General features: G+C 37.8%; 2 protein-coding genes and 1 pseudogene across 2 annotated transcripts; all 3 read right to left on the bottom strand.

Annotated features, from left to right (window-relative positions):
- Positions 1–2,563: 2,563 nt before the first annotated feature.
- LOC133868042 (pyruvate decarboxylase 1) lies at positions 2,564–7,278 on the bottom strand. The gene is made up of 7 exons (XM_062304844.1): positions 6,569–7,278; positions 6,107–6,270; positions 4,784–5,345; positions 4,337–4,425; positions 4,123–4,240; positions 3,823–4,011; positions 2,564–3,000 (listed from the first exon to the last, which is right to left on the bottom strand). The coding sequence occupies exons 1-7, from the start codon at positions 7,043–7,045 to the stop codon at positions 2,830–2,832; spliced, it is 1,770 nt and encodes a 589-aa protein (XP_062160828.1). The 5' UTR covers positions 7,046–7,278; the 3' UTR covers positions 2,564–2,829.
- Positions 7,279–11,096: 3,818 nt separating this feature from the next.
- Positions 11,097–11,681, bottom strand: LOC133868043 (signaling peptide TAXIMIN 1-like). Its single transcript, XM_062304845.1, has 2 exons — positions 11,447–11,681; positions 11,097–11,349 (listed from the first exon to the last, which is right to left on the bottom strand). The coding sequence occupies exons 1-2, from the start codon at positions 11,563–11,565 to the stop codon at positions 11,226–11,228; spliced, it is 243 nt and encodes an 80-aa protein (XP_062160829.1). The 5' UTR covers positions 11,566–11,681; the 3' UTR covers positions 11,097–11,225.
- Positions 11,682–15,603: 3,922 nt separating this feature from the next.
- On the bottom strand, positions 15,604–18,328 carry LOC133869505 (pentatricopeptide repeat-containing protein At1g28690, mitochondrial-like; annotated as a pseudogene).
- Between the last annotated feature and the right edge of the window lie 985 nt (positions 18,329–19,313).

The following is a 19,313-nucleotide window of genomic DNA, read 5'->3' as shown; positions in this document are numbered from 1 at the left end:
CGTAGACTAGACTTGTCAAGTTGTGTATGAAATTCAAACTTGGACTTTCAGATGATTGCATAGTTGGCTGAGCTACTTTTCTCCTCCAGTCTTACATAGTTACATGGACAGCTAACTCCTCCAGCGAGTCTAGGGGTGGGCAAATTATCCGCCAACTGACTGCCTACCGAACCGCCATCGACCGCCTATCGATTTTACTGACTAATTTTCGGTTCGGTAATCGGTATAAAATTTTATTCCGAAAGCTGGTTTGGTAACCGAGACAAACCAAACCGTCTTTTAAGCGGTAACCGATCCGAACCATTGTTTAAGCGGTAACGGAACCGAACCGCCTTTGATTTCGAACCGATTAACCGAACCGACATAAAATGAAACGACGTTGTTTTAGTGAAAATTAAATGTTTGATCATATTTTTTTCATTTTAAAAAATTAAAACGACATCGTTTCATTACCCATATTAACCGAATATTAACCGATTTAACCGACTTAACCGACCACCTATTAACCGCTTTACCGACTTAACCGACCGCCTATTAACCGCTTTACCGACTTAATCGACCGCCTATCAACCGCTTAACCGACTTAAACCGATCGCCTATTAACCGCTTAACCAACTTAACCGAAATAAATTTACCGACTGCATTCCGACAAAAGTCGGTTAACCGACCGAATTAACCGCCTACCGAATCGATGCCCACCCCTAAGCGAGCCATTCACTATCTATCTCTCCCACTCCCTGGACCTGTACGTAACCACACACAAAATATTCTTCTTGTTCGATCTTGAGCTCAATCGAAAGAGTGGAAGATCTTTCTATCTTTAAGAGCATTTTTAGGAGTCTCACTAAAATAATTTTTTAGCTATTTTGGTAAAACAATTTAATTAAAACACACAAAAATCACTCACAGTAGCATTACTACTATAAACAAAAAAAAAAATTGGGGAGTGTATAGCACACACCAACAATAGTGATCGAGTACTATTCACTCCCAAATCATAAAAAAAAAAAAAAAAAAAAAAACTACAAAAATTTGCTCATTTATCTCTCTTCATTTTTTTTTTTTTATTTCTTTATCACGCATAGCTCTATTTAGTTCTTCAATGTTTTAGGCTAAAAGTGTTTTTTTTTTTTTTCTCTTAAACTACAATATTTTCACACTTTAAACATTCAGTGCCGTACAAATTTCTTGTTTACATATTCCTGCAGGTTTTGTGGAATTTAAGGGGCATGTTTGGGTAGCATTTTATTTTTTATTATTTTTTAAAAACATGTTTGGGTAGGTTTTTTATATTCAAATTCTACTCAAGTTTTATCAAACTTTTTTCAATTTTGTCTCGAGTTCTCTAAAGCATCACAACATAATTTTTTTAAAGAAAAATCTTGGCATTTGCAATTTTAAATATTGTAAAGAATAATAGAATATAATACAAATTTTTAAAAATATGACCTTTAGAATAAAACAAATATTTAAAAATATGACCATTAGGAAAAGACAAATACTAAAAAAAAAAAAAAAAAAATTAAATATAGAAAGAATAAAGAAATGTGAAAAAAAAATATTATTTAAATGGAATAGTGATAGTGAATAGTTAAAATAGTGATGTTACTGCCTGCTAGGGTTGCATTAAAAAAGTGGTTAATCAGCATAAAGAAAAGTAATTTTTAATTATTTTGACTACTAAAATTTGGTGAGGCTACTAGGAATGCTCTAAGGTACGTTATCTGGTTGAAAAATGGTTAGTAAGACTATGAGATGTGTTATTTGTGCACACATTTTGTGCATACACACTCAAATTTGATGTGGGATAAAACAGTATGTACGCACACAAAAATCATTAGCCTAAGATTGTAAACCTCTTTTTTTCTTTTCTTTTATTTTCCTTCCAGTAGACGTCATTGTAATTGATTTGTTGGCTGGTCAAGCCGACGATCGGCACTTGTATAGGTTTAGGTTTAGACTTTTAGTCGGTTACCTTTTTTAGTTTTAGATTTTTTTTATTTTTTTTTTTTTTTTTTTTTTTTTTAGGTTTAAATAGGGTTTCGATACCTATGGTTTAAAGTTTTAATTTTTTGCAATATGTAATTCAATTCGTATCACAAATGGTACTTAGATTTTGGAAAAAAATCGAATTAGTACCTCTATTAAATTTTTCGTCTAAAAACTAATGGTATGTCACATCAGCGCTACTCGGCACCATTAAGAACGACACCTATCACATGTCATTTAAATTGCCACATCAGCTAAAAAAAAAATAAAAATAAAAAAATCGTTAGGGGGGGTGGCTTGGCTCAAGTGGTACAGACCTTGATCTTGGTTACATCCCCATCAAGTCTAATGTTCAAATCCCCTTTAGGGCAAACAATTCCTTGGGGCTACGCCCGACAGCAAAGTCGGAGCCTTACCCAATCCATGTGGAGGGAGTGCTTTATATGAGTCCAGAGTTTGCCCGACATAAATGAGTACACGAACTGGCTCTGCCTTGCAAAGATTCCCGGTTAGAAAAAATAAAAAAATATAAGAGATGGAATCACCACTAGATTGTAGTTTTACCATCTACCACTACCATCAAATATGCTTATTCTTCATCAAAGTTGTTGAGCTCAGCCATACACAATAGTTCCAGATGGTTCAATACTGATATACAGTAATACAGGAATAAAAATTCTTTACAACAGAAATCAGGATGAAGCAACAGGATAAGTAGAAATCTCTTTCAAGCTAAGCAACCCTGTCTCCTCTTATTGCTACTTCTGGAAGACACTCCTGGATTAGAGCTCAGGACACCAATTTCAAACCTGCAGAAAGAACTCTTCTAACACCATTCTGTTATTGAGGATTTGGAGGGCGGCTGTTAGCAGCAGAAACTCGGGATCCCCATTCCAGTAGCTCTTTGCTGGTGTCATCCTTGTGCACAAATACTTCAATAAAACATAAGGAATCCTTTCGTGCTCCTGTTGCCGTTGCAATTGCTTCTGTAAGTTCATCCTCTGTACGTACCTGTATTTTACCAACTGAATCCATCAATACACTTCAGAAGCAATATGCTATATTGCTATCATAGAAACATTCTGCAATGCATCTTCAGAATCTCTAGATGGGAAACCACAAGTGCATTTTGGGTCATTTTGGATAAGTCAATCTTGTTTGGTATTTATGACCTTATGACATACAAGGTTCTGACCGATCCTTTCAGATTTGAATTTGTGAATCATGTGATTTCAAAGAAATCTGGGATAATAGCAGGAAACGAATGCCAAAAAGCAGAACACAACAATACTTTTCAAATAACACAATCATTTAAAAGAAAAGTAATAATAGAATGAAATGCGAGAGAAGAGAATGAGTTACAATGGCAAAGAAAAAACAAATATATGGGGTTCATTTGATAATGTTCTTTAGGTTTGCTTTTTACTTTTAAGCAAAAAAATAAAAGCATTAACAAACAACTTCAAATACAAAACACTTAAAACTTTAACCTTTATGCCACATCAGAATACTTCTTCAATTAAAAAGCAAAAAGCACCACCCAAAGAACATTATCAAACGAACCAGTATATCTCTGGCCAGGGGCCTTTAATGGAATACGACAGAATATACTCATTGTTCAGAAACAAATGGTTGATAATTAAATTACCGGTGAAGCAATACTTTGGTATTAAATAACTGGTAAAAGTTTGGACCTTATTCACAACCTAAGAAGCATGTTGCAATGGGTAAGTTGAGAAAGGGAGCGCGAATGTGTAATAAAATGATAAATTACGAGGCCCATTTCCTCTTAATTGTAATTAATATGTTAGAACTCTATTCATGAATGCTAACCTTGGCAGTCCAGCATTTTCCTTCACCATTGTGGATGGCATCAACAAGACCAGTGTAGTCCCAGTTCTTAATCACATTGTACGGGCCATCATGAATCTCTACTTCAATTGTATAGCCTCCATTATTGATTAGAAATATAACAGTCCTTTGTCCACATCGAATCATTGTTGAAATGTCCTGAGCTGTAACCTGAATAAATGGAAAACTGTTTTATCCTATGCTCTAAATTCCAAAACATTGAAATTCCATAGCAAGGTCAAGCAATAATGCGACGACAGGGCAGGGTCAGGGATCCCTAACCTGGAAACTACCATCACCAATACAAGCAATCACACGCTTATCTTTGGCAGCCTGAGCGTATCCAAGAGTGGCACCTACTGACCAGCCAATAGATCCATACTGCATCTGGAATTCATACCTAAATGAAATTGAGATAAAACATTGGCTACCTTCTGACAGATAAACATCTTGTATTCAATTAGAAAGCAATGTGTTTAATGAAGAGCAAGCTTACCCACAGTTCTCAGGGAGGTGGAGCTTCTGACAGTTGAACCACGAGTCACCTGTTTCAGCAATTACTGCAGTGTCTCCACCTAGCATCTCCTGTTTCATTAATAAGTGAATTGGGTATCACTTTTGATTACCAACCCAAAATTCCATAATAAAGACTTAACACTTTCTCTATGAGGATGGTACAGAAAAAGAAGAAACGAAAGAAGGTTGCCATTTTGGAGAGGACACAATCTCACAATCCCAATAATGGGACGAAAAATGATGGCAAACAAGCCCGGCATATCTATACTAAACCATTGGTGCCAACCCGTATCAGACATTTGACAAGGATAACTCTTTTAAGGGAGAACACAATAGTTTGAATGAGCATGCCTTTCATAGACCTCAACAATCTAGGACAAAAAAAAAAAAAGAAGAGTAGGTTTTTATAGTGATTCTTGTCACTTACCTGAATATGCTTGAAGAGAACATTAACTCTAAGAGCCTCTCCTTTCTCGGATCTTAGAGGTATGCCTGGCGGAATAAAGATCCGGTGGTAATTCTCAAGAGCTGTGCTATTGTGCTTTAGCTTTTTGGCCAATGCACTTAAGAAATCAGCCATGAAAACCCAGCCAAAAGAGGGACCATTGGCTATAGTCACACGATTAGGCTGCACTATAATTGCTTTCTCCTTCTTAATCAGCAAGGAGTAACCAACAGAGCTGTAATCATTGAAGATGGGTCCGACAAAAACATAGGCATCAGCAGACTCCACAATCTCCCCAACAAAGCTGGAGCTGACAGCACCCCAATACGTACCAATGAAGTGTGGATGGTGCTCTGGCACTAGTCCCTTAGCTGAAGGCATAACCGCTACCGGATACCCACTGGCATCTGCAAGCTCTACAAAGGCGTTCTGTGCCTTTGCTACCCTTAACTTTGGCCCACCCACAAGGACTGGTTTCACAGCTTTATTCAGAAACTCCAAAGTCGCTTCAACAGCAGCTTCTAATCCTAATTGATTGCTGGCACTGCATGAAAAGGATGGTAAGTCCATTCACTGATATATCTAAAATCCAATGCTTCAAAGTAACTAAAATCCAATCCCCTGAGCTTTCCTCCCTTTAAAACGTGACAAACAACGATAGGGCGCAGAAAACCCAGGAAGTTACAGTTCCATCAGACAAAATCAATACAGAGCTTACCAAAATTGACCAACATGATTACATGGTTTTGAATTGAATTCATCAAATATCTATTTGGCTAGAAAGCATATAGCTACTCCAAATATTCAATGTGTCCATGAGCAATGAGATGGGAGTGATCGACAACAAATAATGTAGAGCAACAAAGCAAATAAACAGCTTGAATGGCTGAATAAGAATGCTTTCTGAGATTTTTAACAGGATATATATATATATATATATGTCCAAAATTTTGTAGTCAAGAAATATCATTGTCATCAGATTGTTCACGTATTTCTGTAAATAGGAAGTTAACTATAAACAGACAAACACCAAGCTTCTTCCTCTACTGTATGGTGTCATCAAGATATTTACAGCTTACTTCAAATGTGTCCATCAGTCCATGCTATATCATTATCAATATTATTCACACTGTTTCTAGTATATACCCTTCATCCTTCCTTTCTTTGCACTTTACCATCATACTTCTTTAAGTACGTACTTGCCGAAAAAAAAATCACACCCATTAATCAGTAAATCCTATCATAAGCACATCGTTAATTATTGGAACCATAACCCAAAATCTAACAGCGAGAGAGAATCCATACTTTGGCGCTAGAGAGAAGGGAACGGGCTCCTTGGCGAAAGTGGAATGAGGAATGCCCGACAAATTACAACTGACACTAATATAAACCGGCTTGCTTTCCTTCAAGGCCGTCGAAATTGCTGTGTCGATCTGCTCGTGCGCATCATCCAAGTTATTCACCACTGCCTGCCACATTACCCATTGCAAATATAAATTAAATTATTAAAATCAGCTTTTGTTATCATGGTATGATATCGATTGTTTTGAAAGTGGTATAATATTAATTAAATGGTTAAATTTAACTTGATTTAATATTCATTTCAATATCACCCAAAGTCATCAAACTCAAAACCAAATTGAATAACCAAATCTTCCTAAATTAAACAGCCACCAATTAATTAAAGTTGAATATCGATCACCTAAACCCATCAAGATCAGAAAAACACACACATATGATATGGATCATCTTTCTTTTTTAAGTTACCTGAGTACAGGTGACTGTTTGAAAGCACCTGAGCTCTTGACTGAAATCGGGCAACCCGATCGTGTGATGGAGGACCCGGTTAGTCCCGAAATCGTTGGAGTTGGGCCCACCAACAATACATATCACCGGCAAGTTCTCACTGTAAGCGCCAGCAATAGCGTTGATAACGCTGAGCCCACCGACGGTAAAGGTGACCACGCAAGCGCCCACGCCCTTGGCGCGCGCATACCCGTCGGCGGCGTACCCCGCGTTGAGCTCGTTGCAGCAGCCGACCACCTCCAGCTCCGGCTCTGCAATCAGGTCGTCCAGAAGCGTAAGGTTGAAGTCGCCGGGCACGGCGAACACGTCCCTCACGCCGATCTCCACGAGCCGCCGGGCCAAGTGGCGCCCCAGCGAACCGGTCGAGGCGTTGGGGCGGATCGGCACAGGAGCCGGGCAGGGGTTGCCAGCTGAGCCGAGGTAAGTAGCAGCTTCCATGATACTTTTTTTTCTTAAGCAGATTAAGGTTTAGATAAAATTGATCAGGCTTTTGCGGGTTTTGAAGGGTTTTTGATTGTGTTAATATAGGTTTTAGGAAAATGGGTGTCGGAAAAAGAGTGGCTTTTTGGAAACTATGGGCTGTGTTGCGAGTATGGCAAAGTTCACAAGACCAAACGGTGGCGTAAAACGGTCAAAGAAGCAGACAGTTGTTTGATTGGTTGTGTTCGGACCAGTGTCTTGGTCTGTTGTGGTATTTGCTGTGGTTTTAAATACTTATGATTATTCTAATCCGGCGGTAGAGACCAGTAGTCTTTATTAATTAATTGGAGGGATGGACCATGCTTTTAAAAATCAGAGGTGGATGGATGCTGGTTTTGGAGTTCTAGATTTAGTTTGATGCTTTAAGAAATCAGAGGTGGATTCCGGTTTTGGAGTCCTAGATTTAGTTTGTCAAGTGGTTTTGCTCAATGAGAAGCGATAGTCTTATATTACTTACGACAAATTCAATGATGAATTTGAAACTTAATTTGATAGGAATGTATAAAAAAATACATAGAAAGTGTAAATATATTATTTTCTCTTTATGCTCCGTTTATTTCGGCGTAAAATGATTTCTGAAAAATGATTTCGACATTTTACGATGTTTGGTAGAGACGAAAATAATGGTCAACGAAAATTGTTTTCAGCTTGACCGTAAAAGTTTTTTTAATTTTTAGAAAACGATTTACGATTTTCAAAACCGTAAATCGTTTTTCGAAATTAAACTTTTAGCTCTTACACGCACGTTTGATATCTGATTGTCAGAATTTAGCAATTGTCGATCGTTGAAATCCAACCAGCGCCGGAGTCCGACAACATCCGGTCGCCAGTATCCTTCTGGTCGCCGGCTCCGTATGCCGGCCGAAATATTGTCGAATTCCGGCCAACCCAGTCGGATCGGCAGGGATCCGGCTAGATCTGAAAGTTTCCGGCCGGAATCCGGCCATTTTGATTGGATCTGGTCAAACGTTCTCACCAGAATTCGGCAACTGCGACCGGACGTTGCCGGATTCCGGCAGCATTTGCCAAACTCTGATTTTTGAATTTTGTAATTTTTTCGTGCGATCCAAACACCGAAAAATATTTACGAGAAAATCATTTTTTCTAAAAATAATTTCGTCGAAATTATTTTAAAATGAAAATCATTTTACGTCGAAACAAACAGAGCATTACTTACTATATCATAAAGGTTACAGTCATAACTCTTATACATGCATTGATGTTGTTAGAGTAACTATTCGTGTTCGCTTATTGAATTCATATGATATTGATATCGGGTATAAAAATAATATAGATTAATCTTACATTAATCTGTTTAAATTAAATAATTCAAAGTTCTCAATTTTTAATTATAAGGTCGCCGGCCCTAATTGATGGGTGTGGCCAGTTTGCCCGAGTCGCAGCGTCAGAAAAGACTTCCCACATGACTGACTGAGAATGTGAATTGGGACTCTGGGTTTCTTTGTTTTATTATTTATTTATGTTGGGATAATTTGAAAACAGGAAGCTTTCAAGTTCAACGTAGGGCCAGTTTTGAAATGTTTGTCCAGTATAATAAAAAATATATAAATTTAATCACTTAACTAATACTTTAATAATATAAACTATGGTTTTTCTTTTTCTTTTTTTTATCTATAACCAAATAAAATCCTTTCATTTTCACCATTTATGCTTCATGGAATAAAATAGTTCTCTACTTTTATACGTTGATGTTACCTTCATTTTTCGTTTTTTGTGGAATAAAACAGTTTATTTTTTATTTTTTTATTAGGATGGAATAAAATAGTTATTCATTTTTGTAAACAAATTTTACAAATTGTCACAATTAAACCCAAAAAATAGAATTTTAAAAAATAACACAATTATCACATAGTCTAACTTTTACTATATGACCAAAACAATATCCAATATATTAAAAATAAATAAATAATAGCATCAAAAAGTCGAAAGGGTTTAGTGCTATATTAGGACGGATGTGAGCATTCCTGCCTGCCATTTAAATGACAGAAAACATTTTCAGTTCCAATATTCCCAACCAAAAAACAATTGGGAGCTGCAGAGAAAATTCACATTTCCTCCATTTAAGTATAACCAATTAAACAATATAATATTTTAAGACTCAAAAATCATAAAAATAAATAAATAAATAAATAAATTACGCCATTCAAATGCCTCGTAATAGCTAGAAAGAAGGGATATTAAATCAAAATAACAATTAATTAACTACAAGAAATGCATCGTTCAAATATAGAAGGCAATGAAAAAAGAATAGAAAATTGACCCCCTCGATCAGTTGTTTATTTTGATAATTAATAGTGCTTTTCAATACTATTTTTAAGTATTAGAGTTTAAATTATATGTTACCAACTGTCACTACAAATCACATTCTGAAATATCGTAGAATAATGCTTTTTGAATTATTATTTAACCTATAATTTATTTAACCTATAAATTATTAAATTGCTCAAATTTTATAAAAATTTGAGTAGCTTAATAATAAGAAATCTCAATTACAAATTGCATCATCTGATCACGCACGATCAATGTACGGGCATAGGCCTAAGAAAATATAATATATGTTCAATACATAGTAATTTGAATGATAAGCTAAAAGAGATGAGGGCAAAGTACATTATTGAGATTTGTGTGTGAACATAAATTATAAGAATTAGCGGAAGCAAATATAGAAAAAAAAAACATAAGAAATTACAGATGATTTGGTATTAGACACCAACGTTCATCATTTTGAATAGTCTCTCTAGGGTTGCATTGTATCTCATTAACTTGATTGTTTATAATATATATATAGATCTCTATTTATAATTGAATAAGCCAACTTATACAAGTAAACCTAAATTGACTTAAACAAAAAAACATTAATATATAAACTTATTATAAAGAAAATAAACCAATCATATGAATATCGAAATATGCAGCGTAAAATCTGAAAGAAAGACAACGGACCAAAAACCAAAAAGCGGCTGACAACGGGCCAAAAATCAAAATGGGGGCAAGTTGGGCCTAAACACTCAAAACGGAATAAGCCCACTTGAGAGGTTATCGGGACGGCACACCAAACCCGACTTGTGCGTGGCGCATGATGCGGCCAGCTTGGACCGCTTTTCTTCTTCATCTTTCTTTCTTTTTTTCTTTTTATTGTGCTTGGATCGAGCGTGGGCAAGAACACTAGAAGACTTGTGAGCTTGGCTAATTTGGGCTCTGATCTGGTGTGAGCAAGTGTATAGAAAAGAGATTAGGACGTCAAGACCTCAAAACAAAAAATCTATGTTGTGTTCGAATCTGGTTCGAAGACCGTTCAACTGCCTCTTTTCAGAGTCAAGCATGATAAGTAAAGTCCATTCGAACGCCACATAATTCATTCCAATGGTCTGCCACGAGATTTCAAAACCTAAAAAATTCAATTTTTAGGTTTTTTCAAGAGTACTTCTTTAATCATTTTTCTCTCACGACCACGTACAGACACTTTTTTCTTAACGACTAAATTAAGCATTAATTATTGAGCTTAATTTTCAAAAAGAAAACATTAATTAGAATATTGTTCTTGTGATCAGGGAGATGAGAGACGCTAGCGCTAGCGCTAGCTCTTCCATTGCTGAAATCCTTGCAAGAACTTGATCAGGAAAACACTATCAAGTTCTAGGAGCTGTAGAAATCATAATTAAACCACATGTTTTGATATCAATTAATCTTTCAAGACTATGACCTATGAAGATCCGGAGGATCGATCTAAAAATGCTTACCGGAAAGCATACGCATGGAGAGCACTTTGAGCAGGCAATACATGATAGCTAGAAAACTCGTATATTTTTAGTTAGTCACTTAATTTCAAAAACACCCCAAATCAAACTATCTAAATCGATCTTTCTGATACCATATGTTAGGATTGCCGCGGACTACAAAATTTATTGAAAAGTAAAGAAAATGGGGAAAGAAAACAAATTATAGAAAATTTACAGTTCCGCAATGTGTCTACGGCCATTCCATTGCCTTATTGAAAAAAAAAAATTCCAATGTTTAAATATGAAAAGTGTACATGGCCATTGCCTGGGCAGCAAGAGGAATATAATTTCAATCAATAAAATTGTACGTATTAGAAGGTTTAAATATGAATTAAATTCTAACAAGGGATCTTGGAAGTGAACCACTTGATGACAAGAATGGGAGCCTTAATCAACCCCAGTGCGAACTCCACTAGTATTGTCGCGCAGAGGCAGCATGGGCATATGCAAGTCAACGCCAACCTGCACCATCACAAACACAAAAAACTCCTAATCGATCAAAACAATACCCAAAAGAAAAAATCATCGAAACAGATCGAGAAAGAGAGGGACGTCTAACCCGACGATCCAGACGACGATGCCGACGAGGGAGATGATGAGGGAGAGGAAGGCGAAGGGCAGGCCCAACAGAAAGCCCAGAGGCCTGCATTCACAATCCTCGCAGCAGCAGCAGCACATAGCTACTTACCTTCTTGCTTTCCTCCTCTCCTTCTTCTTCTTATCCTCGATCCTCCTTCTCTGTTGCTTAACGGCCTTTTCTTCTTGTTTCTTCTTCGCAACTTCAAGAAGCAGAAAATACAATATATACTATATATATGGACGGAGAACACAAGTAATATGCTGCCGTCTACGCAAACGGTTGAACAACCAGTACCAAATTCCCACGTCATCCTCGGATTCTTTTCTTTTCTTTTTTTTAATATCATTTGTAACAATTATTTTTCAAACTCCAATCATCTTATGACATTAGATTTGTATATATACATCATTTATGAACTGCTTAAAAAATCGTCATTTTCGGTGGCCTTTTGTTGACCAGAGGGTTAAGAAATTATTGTAGTTCCCTTTTTCTTTTTTTAATTGTTGCTAATTTCTAGTTTTTTTAATTATTTTTATTTGATACTATATTAACTATAATGGGCATTTTGTTGGATCCCCTGCCCCCTTCTTCATGTATTTTGCGTTTGTAAATTTAATGAAATTTTATCTTGCCCAAAAAATATTAAGACCATATGACTATTGTTTCATTGAGCTAGTGGATTATTGAATGGGTGGATTACAAAGATACTCATAAGTATTAAGTCCTACATTGATTTCTTATTAAGTTAGACTAACTTTATAAGTGTTGGGGATAAATTCCACTCAACCCGATCCAAGGAGGAGATAGACATTTAGCAACTACTTCAGGGAAATCAGATAAGAAGAATGATTAGATCAGAAGTCTAAGAAGATATCAGATTAGAAGTCTAATAAAATATCAGAGTCCAATTAGAACTCTGACATCAATTCTAGATCTCGATTAGAACTCTGACAACAGTTCTAGATCGACAAGGAGCAGGAATTCTAATCCAGCTTTGACTCCACCACTTTGCCTATAAATAGGCTTATACCCCAGGTATAAACGAAGACTCAGTTTGTATGCATAGAGCATTATTTCTCTCACAGAATCTAACTTAGGCATCGGAGCGGGATCCCCGGAAGGGTCCCTAGATTTTGTTGTTTTGCAGGATTATTGAGAAGCGTAAAGAACATCAAAAGAACGTGCAGATTCACACAATACCGGAAACTGTACCAACAGTTTGGCGCCGTCTGTGGGAACGATTATTCGTTCCTCATAAAAGAAAAAGAAGATCCAGCATGGTAATGAACACACGTTCCGGAAGCCAGACCAACCGAGAGCCCATAGTCCGAATGGAGCCAGTTATTCAAAATAATTTGCAGCCTCCACCGAACCCTCCCCCGGGGGTGGAGATCAAGATCTCATAGCAGCGCTGGAAGCCCAAATTGAATCCTTAACACAGCGGAATGCCGAGTTGCTGCGTAGGAGGCCGGAACAGCCCAATCCTGATATGAACAGGGATGAGCGTGAGGAAGAAGATCACAACAGCAACACTAATCCTCGAAGGGAGGATGATTGCCAAGGAGATCTGAGAAGAGTTATTGCTGAGCTGGAGAGAAGGTGCACGTACATGGAGATGGAAAGAAAGGACAAAAGCAGATCCGTAATGGTGGACAAGCTCCTAATGGGTATAGACTCACCCTTCACCAGACGGGTGGCAGACTATCAGCTTCCCGATAAGTTTAAGGTACCCCAAATTCTAAGTTATGCAGGAGACAGAGATCCCTTGGATCACCTAGAAAATTTCCGAGCTCATCTAGACCTTCACGGGACAACCGATGAAGTAGCATGTCGGGCCTTCCCTCTTACTCTTTCGGGGAATGCCCGAGACTGGTTCAGGAAGCTGCCCTCGAATTCCGTTGATCAGTTCAAGGAGTTGTCCAAAATATTCTTAACCGAATTTCTAGCTTTCCGAACAAGGAAGAAGCCTTCGGGATATTTGCTATCATTGCACCAACAAAGCATCGAAAGTCTTAAGGAGTTCATGGCTCGGTTTAACCGAGAGAAGGTAACGGTCGAAGATCCAACCGAGGATATGGTCTTTGCTGCCATTTATCAAGGAATTTCACTCGATGAGCCTTTGATGAAGAAGTTGGTCCGGAAGCAACCGAGTACCTTGCAGGGCCTCATAGATAAGATAGAAGAATTCATCAATCAGGAAGAAACGCTGAAGTCTATGGCCAGTTCTAGGCCACCCCGAGAGACAGCCCCAGAAAAGAAAAGGAAAGAATTCAGGAAAGCTGATGGGGAAGAGCAGAGGCAGGTAAAGAAGGTCAAAGATTACAATTTTACACCTCTCAATGCCGAGATATCAGAAGTCCTTATGGAGATAAAAAGAGATCCAGTGTTCCGAGAACCACAAAAGATACCAGGTAATTCTCCTTACAGGAATGCAGACAAATATTGTGATTTTCATAAACAAACAGGTCATTACACCGAGGGGTGCGTAACCCTAAGGTTGTTAATAGAAGAATTCATAAAGAATGGCAAGCTGGTTCGGTTCTTGGGAGAAAAACGGAACCAGCAAGGAAATAACAAGCCTCGGAATCATCAGAACTATCAGCCCCGAGATCAGCAGCCACGGGATTACTATCCCCGAGACCGTCCTCAACTAGGCGAGAGGCATCAAGAGAATGATCCCCGAGATGATGTAGAAAGAAGAGAAAACCGAGGAAGCAGAAGCTCTAGGCATAGAGAGCCGAGGCAACAACAGTATCTGCCCGTGATCCCATAAAAAGGACTCTCGGGAATTTCAGGCTTGCTTTTATTTTTTAGCATTTATATTTGCAAAGAACTAGACTTTTATTTTTAATTCAGACTAAACAAAAAATTCCCCAGATTTTGGGAATAAGTATTTTCAGAATAAATAAATAAAGCTGACTTAAGCATCGGAGTGTTCCCGGTCTAGGGACTAGGAACCCGTTGATGTCGCTTATTTTGTAGGTAAAGCCTCTCGGATCAGTCCTAACCGAGAGCAAGAAGCTAAGCCTCTCGGATCAGTCCTAGCCGAGTGCAAGAAGAAACTCTCGGATCAGTCATAACCGAGAGTCTCGGATCAGTCCTAGCCGAGTACAAGAAGAAAACTCTCAGATCAGTCCGAGCCGAGAGTCTCGGATCAGTCCTAGCCGAGTGCAAGAAGAAATCTCTCGGATCAGTCCTAGCCGAGTATAAGACGAAACTTCTCGAACCAGTCCTAGCTGAGAAGGAGCCTCTCGGATCAGTCCTAGCCGAGAGCAAGAAGAAACTTCTCGGATCAGTCCTAGCCGAGAAGGAGCCTCTCGGATCAGTCCTAGCCGAGAGCAAGAAGAAACTTCTCGGATCAGTCCTAGCCGAGAGCAAGAAAAAACTTCTCGGATCAGTCCTAGCCGAGAAGAAGCCTCTCGGATCAGTCCTAGCCGAGAGCAAGAAAAAACTTCTCGGATCAGTCCTAACCGAGAAGGAGCCTCTCGGATCAGTCCTACCCAAGAGCAAGAAGAAAAACTCTCGGATCAGTCCTAGCCGAGAGTCTCGGATCAGTCCTTGCCGAGAGCAACAAGAAAGCATTCTCGGATCAATCATTGCCGAGAGAGAGAAATAAAGAGAGCCAGGGGGGTCGGTTTTAACCCTCAGGTTTTGCAGGTTTTTCATGAGACATGGAGAAAACCCTAAGGAAAAACAAGAAGGTAATAGGGGGTAAGATTTAACCCTCGGGTTTTGCAGGTTAGCAGGTTTTCAAAAGGAGACAAAGCTCGGGTTTCCTTAGACATGGAATTCCTATTATTCAAGCAAGCTTCGGATAAGAGAATTGGGGGTAACTGTTGGGGATAAATTCCACTCAACCCGATCCAAGGAGGAGATAGACATTTAGCAACTACTTCAGGAAAATCAGATAAGAAGAATTATCAGATCAAAAGTCTAAGAAGATATCAGATTAGAAGTCTAATAAAATATCAGAGTCCAATTAGAACTCTGACATCAATTCTAAATCTCGATTAGAACTCTGACAGCAGTTCTAGATCGACAAGGAGCAGGAATTCTAATCCAGCTTTGACTTCACCACTTTGCCTATAAATAGGCTCATACCTCAGGTATAAACGAAAACTCAATTTGTATGCATAGAGCATTATTTCTCTCACAGAAGCTAACTTAGGCATCGGAGCGGGATCCCCGGAAGGGTCCCTAGATTTTGTTGTTTTGCAGGATTATTGAGAAGCATGAAGAACATCAAAGAAACGTGCAGATTCACACCATACCGGAAACTGTACCAACAATAAGTGATTTTAGGAACTCCAATTATAGCTTGACTAGTCATTTTAAAGTGATAAAACATATATAACTAACGTTTTTACTAAGTAGTTACAAATAGTATTATAGCAACCTAGTAATACCATCCTTTTGGTGCTCTATGATTCTATGAAGCCATGATAGGCAGATGGACTAGGCTCCTTCAGGTCACTGGATATCTAAACTATTGACCACCAAATCATGCTCAAGTGTATAAACTGGGAATGGTTTAAAAGTAATACCACAAATTCCAAATTATTGTTTCGCCACAACAGATATCTCCATCTCAGGAACGATGAGCAACCTGGTATTGAACTGATTTTGCCTTTGAGTTCAGCCTCTTGCTCTCCTAAAATTCTTTAGACATTGGCCATACAGCAGGAGTGGCAAGAGAACTTACTTCATTAGCCTTGCATTAATAGAACGAATATAGATTAATAATAACCCCTGTTTGAGTATGCAGTAAGCCGCAGATCTCTTACCTCATATTTGTCCATCAGGTTCAAGACCTAAGACGCCTGTCTTTGAAGCCCCTCCCACGAATTTCAAAACTGCATTTATAACTTGGAAGTTCTGAATTACCGAACCTTGGAGAAAGTGGATGAATCTAGCCACCTGCCCACCAAAGAAAATGGTGGAAGTGAGCCCTTTAGGACTTCTCTAGAATCTTTCCAGAGAGAACATCCCAAACCTTGCTATCTGCATGTATTTATCTTGAGAACAATTATTGTCTCCACTCACGGTCAACTGCATTATATAATTTCAGATCTAAGTTCATAGAAACACAACAATACTTGAAAATCCTTAAAAAGAATGACTTCTAATAGATGGCTTATGTGAATCTGAATCATCTCCCTCATAAATAAATGTCAGTTAACGTTTATATCTTTGGCTCAACATGAAAACTTATAAAGCACTATCAGACTCAACCCAACTGCAGCCAGTATGTTTGGATATCCCTTTGGCCTTCATTATCTCCCTAAGTTCACTTACACCGTCCCAGTTCCCAGCAGCTGCCAAAGTATTGGATAGTGCAACATATGCCCCAGGCCGATCATTAGCATTCAACTTAAAAAGTTCATCGGCAGCTATGCTTCCAACCTCAACATCACCATGCAGCCTACAAGAACTAAGCAGAGCTGCCCAAACATCAGAATTGGGCTTCTCGGGCATCCCTATTACAAACTCCCATGCCTGCTTTACACTCCCTGCACGACCTAAGAGATCAACCATGCAAGCATAATGCTCCATCCTTTTCATTGAGTAATCTCTCTCCATACTCTCAAAGATCTCCTGGCCCTTCTCAACAAGTCCAGCATGTCCACAAGCTGATAAAGAACCAAGGAATGTAACATAATTGGGTTCAATGTGGTATTCCTTTTTCATCTTGCTAAAGAGCTCAAGTGCTTCACCTGGATATCCATTCTTCCCATATCCATCAATCATGGAAGTCCATGAAAAAACATTATTTTCAGGCATGTGGTCAAAAACTCTTCTTGCATCCTCTATTCGTCCACATTTAGAGTACATATCTAAGAGAGCACTTCCCAGCCTACTGTCAGTGAAATATTCAGCCTTCAAAAGTTGACTTTGGACTTGTTGGCCAATTTCAAATGTGGTCAACACAGAGCAAGCCCCAATCAGACTAGCAAATGTAGAGATACTAGGCCGAAAGTTTGATCGTTGCATGTCAACATGAACCTCAAGTGATCTCCTAGCATATTTAATTGATTTGCTGTAACCTTCAATCATCACATTATATACCACCACATCTTTTTCCACTGCCTTCCTGAATATATCTTCAGCATCATCAACAGAGCCTTGATTCATGTACCCAGAAATCATCGACGTTGAGCATATCACATTCTTTTCCAACATCATAGCAAGCACAGTCCTTGCATAACCAACCTTCCCATTCTTAATATACGAGTCAACAAGTGCCGTACATCATCCGGTTCAATATCAGATTTCAGTATCTGGGCATGTACCAGTCTTCCTAAACTACTGGGCAAAGGCACATTACAACCACAAGTTGACGCCTTTAAAATCTTAGAAAACGTATACCCATCAGGCTTTTCACCAGACAAAACCAGTCTACGAACCAAACTAAGTGATTCTTCAACCTGCCCATGTTTGAGGTACCCACCAATCAAATAATTATAAGCAGAAAGAGGTTTTTGAGATAATTCATCAAACGCCTGGCGTGCATATTTCAGACAGCGGCATTTCCAGAACAATATAATGAGTTTGATGGAGATATTGGTACTGGGCCTGAACCCAGTTTTGAGAATATGGGAATGTATCTTTTGGCCATGGAAGGGTTATCTGAGTTGATGTAGTGCTGCAGAGCAGAGGAGAGAGCGGTGGCAGCTGGGTGAGAGAGACTGAGAGAGTCTTGTGTTGGCGGGAAAGTTTGGTTTGTTGTAACCTGAAGTTTGTGATTCTGGGGTGATGATAAAACTGATGGTCTGATTGTCGGTAGTCTGGCGTAACTGGCGTTTTTCATCTTCCCATTTCATCTGATACAAACTGTTTGCGGGTCGCCTGAGCTGAGAAAGCATAGCAAAGAACCCGCGTTTTTGCAACGGGCTAAAAACTAGGAAATTTATTCGGTATCTACAAAAACACAATTCTTTTCGTAAATATTCATTAGTCATTGAGATTAACATAAATTACAGATCATGTAGTACAAAAAATTATTATAAAATTTTTGTAATAAATTAAAATTACAAATTATTAAGTTGTCATATCATTAAAAAGTGACACGTGTCACGTTTTTATTAGTTTGACGTGGCAACTTAACTGTTTCTGTTAATTTTGTGGATGGAAAACAATTTCGGAGAATGATTCGTAATTTTAGTTTACTACAAAGACCCTACAATAATTTTTTATACAACAAGGAGTAATTCGTAATTTAGGCCAACATCAGAGACCAATGATACAATTATCTATAAATATAATTCTTACTGATTCTAGATTAATGTTTTTTAAAAGAAAAATAAGATTTATAATATCATACTTGCACTTTATTAAATCTGTATGAAATGGTGTCTCTAAAATATAATTTGAACCTGAAAATCATATTTTAAATACTATCCGACAGAAAATAGGAGCCCTCAGATTCGATCAAAGTGATACAAAACTCAAACCTTCATTTCGTCAGACGTCAAACTAAAAATAGGGTTTTACATTAAAAATAATAATAATAATAATAATAATAATAATAATAATAAATAAAAATAAAAATATAAAAGAAGAAGAAGAAGAAGGTATATATAGTGAAATATAGTGGACGGATTTTTCTTGTAAATTGGGTTAAATGAATTTTCATCAACTTAATCTATTAAAATGATATATTTTCCTTGAACACATAAAAAGCACATGGTTTTTTTAAAAAAATATGAACAAAGTTTGAATTTTTTTTTTTTATGAAAAAAGCATGTGCATCTAACATATTATATTAAAAATATATATATACTTCTCACATGGTTGGAGACTCATGTCACTATATATCATAGATTAGGTTTGAACGAAGTTCTTCTAA

The sequence above is a fragment of the Alnus glutinosa genome, chromosome 5 (assembly GCF_958979055.1).
Source record: "Alnus glutinosa chromosome 5, dhAlnGlut1.1, whole genome shotgun sequence".
Classification (NCBI taxonomy): Eukaryota; Viridiplantae; Streptophyta; class Magnoliopsida; order Fagales; family Betulaceae; genus Alnus; species Alnus glutinosa.
This window is presented reverse-complemented; position numbering and strand designations above follow the sequence as displayed.

Bases quoted from the DNA above. Each gene is read 5' to 3' on its own strand.
- LOC133868043 (XM_062304845.1), bottom strand. From the start codon at position 11,565: ATGTGCTGCTGCTGCTGCGAGGATTGTGAATGCAGGCCTCTGGGCTTT. The intron at 11,350-11,446 runs GTTAGACGTCCC...GTGATGGTGCAG, and splicing joins ATCGTCGTCTGGATCGTCGG to GTTGGCGTTGACTTGCATAT.
- LOC133868042 (XM_062304844.1), bottom strand. From the start codon at position 7,045: ATGGAAGCTGCTACTTACCTCGGCTCAGCTGGCAACCCCTGCCCGGCT. The intron at 4,241-4,336 runs GTAAGCTTGCTC...AATTTCATTTAG, and splicing joins CACCTCCCTGAGAACTGTGG to GTATGAATTCCAGATGCAGT. The intron at 4,012-4,122 runs GTTAGGGATCCC...CCATTTATTCAG, and splicing joins TTGGTGATGGTAGTTTCCAG to GTTACAGCTCAGGACATTTC.